General features: G+C 39.9%; 1 protein-coding gene across 1 annotated transcript; it reads left to right on the forward strand.

Moving 5' to 3' along the window:
• Positions 1-563: 563 nt before the first annotated feature.
• On the forward strand, positions 564-5050 carry LOC146462108 (uncharacterized). The gene is made up of 2 exons (XM_085085988.1): positions 564-1072; positions 4411-5050. Exons 1-2 carry the CDS (start codon positions 704-706, stop codon positions 4750-4752), a joined length of 711 nt encoding a protein of 236 aa, XP_084942114.1. The 5' UTR covers positions 564-703; the 3' UTR covers positions 4753-5050.
• The last annotated feature ends 1275 nt before the right edge of the window (positions 5051-6325 follow it).

Below are 6325 nucleotides of genomic sequence, written 5' to 3' on the forward strand. Positions count from 1 at the left end.
CTAAAACTTTTCTCCGTTCCTAAAAAGAGATATTTCCAGAAGGATCAAGCGCGTCGAAGAAAACAAACCACTTAGAAGACAAAAGTCGGTGGAAGCAAAGAAAAGTATCTGCATAAATTTCAATGATGATCTAATTCAGTAATCCCCTCGTACAATAGCGAAGTGGAATCATTTAGCTATCATTATCATACTGTTGATTCGCGTTGACGGCCAAATGCAATTTATTTATCTTGATCTCCGAGTTAAAAAGCGATCGTTTACGACTGGAGCTTCACCGATAAGGAGCCTTTCAATAAGGGCAAGTTTTAAGCACCGGAAAAAACTCGGACAGTAATTAATTTTTGCATGGTTTGAAAGACTTTTCTGGTGGGCGCGACTAATGACATCATAGAACTTTTTGTTCCGTGCCAGTAATAAACCCTGCGCCAAGCTGTTTAGATAATGATTTTGTCCACACGGGAATAATCTTGTTGGCGTTTAATTGGTTATCGGCCTTCTCATTATAGACAGAGGGCTTGCTTTGTCAAATCCACCTTTGAATGAGTCTTTTGCATAACAGGGATAAAGTCAAGTGGCTGATTTCAATCCCCTAATCACTTTGCATCTGGCCAGACGGGCATCTTGTTGTGCAATGTGGGAGAGCCTGTTTCCAAGTGAAAAACGTTTACTCGGCAACCACGACTAGCCAAAATCTCGGCTTGCCATGGATCCGGTCACATCGTTGAAAATTATAGTTTTTCCAAGCTTGGAAGAGAAGATATTTGTTGGGGACAAGAGAGGTTTTTGCCCGGCTTCTACAAACGTGTTCGGTAAGTCAACACAAGGATTGACGCTCTTAGACAGACAAACAAGAAATGGCGAGCGAGCTGATTCAAGAAAACTAGCGGAGGAACGCAAGAACTTTAAGAACAAAAGGCAGTTTAGCTGTCCTAATATTATCGACTTTAACACGCTCAAATCTTACCAAGAAATTCGTCCCATGCACAAGCCAAAACGGATCTTCAATGGTTTCTTTCCGTCTCGAGTGCGGTCCACAAACGTCGGGTTACCAAATGGCTACAAAGAGGGCCAGGTGAGTTAGAAATTTATTACCGTTTTCCCACTGAGTTGAATTCCGTATAGTGCAGAGATTCAAGAGAAATCCTAAATTTCAATTTGTAAATCACTGAAAAAGAGACAATACGATGGGAAAATGCTGCTAGGGAGCTTTCATTTAAATGGTCGCATCTTAGACTCAAAAGATAACATATGATTCAAGCGGATCCGATTCCAACAAGAAAGTGTACACCGAGTCCTTTATCCTGAGTCTGAAGTAAGTTACAGTACTGAGAATCTCCTTATGAGTTCCTTTCTTCTTCGAAAACAGTCTATGCTATATTGAGCATGGACTGTTTTCCTTGGATACTGTTGTGAGCGATTGTTTATAACAAGTTACTTCTCCGCATGCCATTCGTTGAACTCCTGTATGCTATTTCTTGCGAGTATTTGTTCCCCCGAATTCTCGAGATAACTGGAGTCTCGTTTGTGTACCATACAGGTCTGTGTATGAAATCCCGAAGTGTAACCATGCACTCAAATGAAAGTTATCAAGCAACACTTTCACGGAGTACTATTTGTTCTTCAATAATCACAAAGTAAAATTTGACTTTCGCCCACTTTTGAATGTATATATATGTTCATCGTTTGGAAGAAGAGGGTAAAGGAATAACGCTTATGAACGTAGCCAAACGTTTGGCGAGGAGCGATGATTAAAGTTGCCATGGGACACCCGAAATAATTGAAGCTACGCATCAACTGTCACGGTACCGTAACTTATCTACCAGTCGATAGCTTGAATTATTGTTACAAGTAATAGTTTACATTTTTTTATCGTACTGAGTCAAATGCTATGGAAATCGACTGTTAATTTCGTCGGTACGCGATTTTAAAAGTGTTTGAGTAAAAATTTACGATCATGTCCTAATATTTCCGTTCGCTCGTTAAGAAAAAAAAATTGAATAAAGAAGGTCTACGGGAAGCGGCTTTCCTTTAAATGGTCCAACAAATTTCATCCCAAACAGACCTATAATCTGTACAAAGTCTACAAACACATTGCACCGCGGCAACACTTGGTGTTTGACTCAGCCTAGAATTGCAAATTAAAACGCAAGTTACTTTGAAACTGACTTTCATCGTGATCAAATCTGCGAAAAAAGACCCTCATTCTATGCCATAGAATAGACAGCACATCAGTAATATATAATCGACTGGTTGCAGAAATTGACCGCGTTCCCAGTATAAAGTCATTTTAAAAACTCAATGGTTTTCTGTCTTCAGTAAAGTGGTGCAATAAATTCCTTGATAAAGCTAAAAGTATTTGCATCCCTCGGTTCGCGGTCTCTCTTTTAACTGAAGGGTTTTTATCAGTTTTAAGTGGTGCGATATTTACCGCAGTAATACTGAAAAGTCAAGTTTCTTTCGGCTAGCGGTCTCCCCTTTTTACGATTTTATTGATTACTTCCAATGAAATTTGTTTATATGCTGACAAAGATACCACACATGGCTGCACTCCCTGAAAAAACATCTACAGTCTACAGTAATTAATATAGCTGTTTTTGACTGTTCCAAGCAAAAGATAAAGAAATTGGACGTCCAATTCATATAGTTTTCCTTCAAATGTTTTCTTAGCTCGCTTTATACGTGCGCTTTACCTCACTGCGGGCCTTTGAGTGCCGAATTATTATAAATTTGATCATTTTTCGAAATTCTTATTTGGGAAAATTAAACGAGTACTCGTCACTAACTAGATTTTTCACCACTTCAACATGTACATTCTGCTAGCTAACTAAACAAGTACATGTACCACAGGAAATTAAAAAGTACTATTAAACAGCTTTCATTTGAATGGCCACAGTTTGAGATTTCATCCACAGACTCTAAAGGAACCGACGAGAACAACCTAGTACACTGAAGCACCTCGACCTCACAGACCTGTCAACTCTCACGGTTTGACCGTGTGACTCACGATTTGGGGCATCAATTTACGGTCTCACGATTTGATCTCCAAATCTCACGGTGAATCATAAAGTACTTGCTCAGTAACTTTCATTTGAATAGTCACTCTTTACAGCTTTGTCCACACGAAATGAGCTAGAACGACATTACTAAATTCAATTGTGATTACTTATTGTTTTTGACTGAAACTTAACCTCTACTTCTCACAGTACTTAGTTTTTCACTTAACAGAATTCCATGCAACGTTAACGTAGGTGCAAGGTCTAACAGGAAGTTACGTTCACTTTTGAACAGTGCTGGACTTGTCCGTCTTAAAGGGGCAGTGTCACCTATTATCAGTGTCCCTTTGAATAACAAAAAACCATTTTTGTATGGTTATAAACGTTCAAATGACGGTTTAGTTTCGTCAACAACAGCCTTACTGGTGCACAGAAACCAGTATCATTCATCTTTGGCTGAGGATGGCTAGGATGGAAATGGATTGCAACTTGAAAACATTGGCCAATTTGTTCAAGTTCCTTCTGCCTATTTTGGAAAAATTTTCCAAAAACTGACTATATTTTATTCTTTCTCGGAGAATAATTTATATTTTCTTCCCAGTGCTGTAAGAGCAATTTCATGGCAGAAAAGAGGTTCTTAGTCATATTAATAGTTGAGCAGCTTTGACCAACATATAGCAAAGTCTCCTTGACACTGCCCCTTTAAAAGTCCGTGCATCGTATATCGTATTTACTGATTAAAGAGGGAGTATCAGGGGTATTTTGACATTTAATCGTGAAAATGGTGCGACAACACCTTCACTTAGTCACAAAATAATTCTAGAACATCAAGAAAAAGAAATCAACTAAATTATCGGAAGGAACAGTTCATGATCTGCTCTAGTGCATAAAAAAAGAAACGTTTTGGAGTTTTTGGTATAACACCAAATTTCAGCTTTGATAATAAAATCGTAGCAGACGTGAAACACACGTTAAGTATACAAAGAAATGTTGTGAGGTGTTCTTTACAATACCAATTCTCTACATGGGCAGGCTGTGACCTTTTGTGCTCTAGACCGGTCCGTCTGATCGAACACCAGATGCATGGCTTGTTACTTACCAAGCCCCTTTATTATTGATAACATCGACGAACACTCGTCAGATTGCCGCGGTAAAATATCTGTGATGAAAAACTAAAATATATACTAAATATTGCCTTTTGGTGGGTGGGGAATGAAAATATTAATTGTTTTGTCTCTTCAAATAATTGCGTCGGGAACTTTCAAATTGATTGCCACTGAATAGCAGTCGAATAATCCCCTTGGAGTACCTTGAATACTGAGTCCCTCCTGTTTATTTAGGGACGCACTGTAAGTTCAAAACTTTGTTTGCAAAGGTTTTGGGTCTAATTTTATTGGTCTTCTATTTTACTCAATAGGAAGTTACACTTGAAGAGCTCGTTCCAAATCCCAACAGCCCACCCTGCCACGACGGTGCAGTATTATCTCGGACCGCTACTTCACGGAACAGCAGCTTACGATCGGAGCCGATCACATTTCCGAACGATTCCGAGCCCCAGCTGTCGCCTCGGCTGTCCCCTCGCCAGCATACAAAACGAGACTCAAGAAGGGTAGTGTACTCACTGAGAAATGGCTCCCCCTCTCCCTGGGTGGACAGGTACAAACTAAAACAGAAGTCTATTTCAGCGTCAACTTACGTGGAATTAAGGAACAAGACTTCCACAACGGAAGAACCGCCAGTTCGAGGATTTTCGAGGTAGTACTACGAACAGAAGAAATAGCTTAAAACCCTTGGGACTCAGTCCTTTACCGCGGGTAAAATGAGTTTTCATGGACGGTAACTACGAACAAAATATGAAATAATGAAATCAACATTTTATTTATGACAAAAATGCAATGTGCTTTCTCTAAAAGGGGTATCTTAACTCGCGTGTTTACTTTTAAATGCAGTTTTCAGGTTGACAACTTGTTGAAAACGGCGATTGTGCAGTTACAGCAGATTTCAACAATGGGGTTCTGTATGTAAATACATTAAGTGAATGAGTAAATATTGATGTCACCTTCTGCTTGTGCCTCGTCATTACTGAAGACACTCCTCAAGACGATGTGTTCACACTTAGTTTAATTTCTTTACAATCAATCTCACAGACATCCCATTCGACTCAGTTCCCAGTCGTGTACTGTATGTCGATCTCTCTTTGAAAACAATCTTTCGTAGGTGACCACCTACCCTTGCTTACTAGTAACGAAGCGTCCTTTTAAATTAGTTAAACTGCCTGCCCGTGTGTACTCGACGAGCTATTCAGGTGTCTTGTCAGATTGCGTTTGATCTTTGACACTGTCGAAGCCACCCTGCTGACCCTGCTAGCAGAGCCTTTCTTTTGCTTGCTCGATTTTGGCGTTCAGTAAAGAAAAAGACAAGAGGAGGCTCTGCTCGTAGGGTGTGTCGAAGCAAGCCGCGAGGAAATCGTTTTCATGATCATAGGAAGAACAAAGTCCAATTCGGATTGAAACTAATGGGCTTACTTATAGTCTCGTTTCGACTGTTAGCATGATTCACTTCCAGGCTACTTTCGGAGAAAAAAAGCGGCGTCAAGATTGAGAAGAACAAGAACTTTATTTTTGTCCACCACATCATCATCATCATTATCAATGTTATCAATGGAATCAACATCGCCATCACTGTTATCGCTCTTGACTACCATTCCAGTGTACTAAATATGTCCTGTCGGAATGGATTGCAACTTGAAAAAAGCTAAAAGTTCTCGCAGTTTCGTCTCCAAAAATCCGCTGAAATATATAATGAGTTGTTCCGTTCAAGACTGAAACAGTTGATTTCTTAGTGTTCTAGAATTATCTTGTAACTAAGCTAAGATATTGTTGCACCAATCAAACCAACGGTCAAAAGCCCCGTTGACACTTCCCCTCTTGAACGGGGGGGGGGGGGGAGGGTCCATGGTAGAGAAAGGGGGGATGGGAAGGTAGTCAGGTGATGAGGGCTGGGAGATAAGGGTTTGAACTCTTCCGAATGTTGATTTCAGGTTTGCCGCAGAGAACCACTCTAGGTAACAAAAATAGAATTATGATATTCCATACACTTTTTCAGGCCGAAATACTCTTAAACCATCCTGCTTTTTCGAAGCAAAACTGTCAAAACAAAACAAACGGAAATTTCCCCTTACAATGTCGCTGCTTGATTGAACATTGAAATGCCAAGGAATGTTCACGTTTATTATTTTGTGTTTTCGCTCACTTCGAGTGACTGCAATGTCAGGTTTAAATACACGATGGAAATGCTGAGGTCACAGAGCTTCGCGTTATGAGACCATTGAC

The sequence above is a fragment of the Pavona decussata genome, unplaced genomic scaffold, assembly GCF_977016875.1.
Source record: "Pavona decussata unplaced genomic scaffold, jaPavDecu1.1 SCAFFOLD_191, whole genome shotgun sequence".
In the NCBI taxonomy this organism is placed as follows: domain Eukaryota; kingdom Metazoa; phylum Cnidaria; class Anthozoa; order Scleractinia; family Agariciidae; genus Pavona; species Pavona decussata.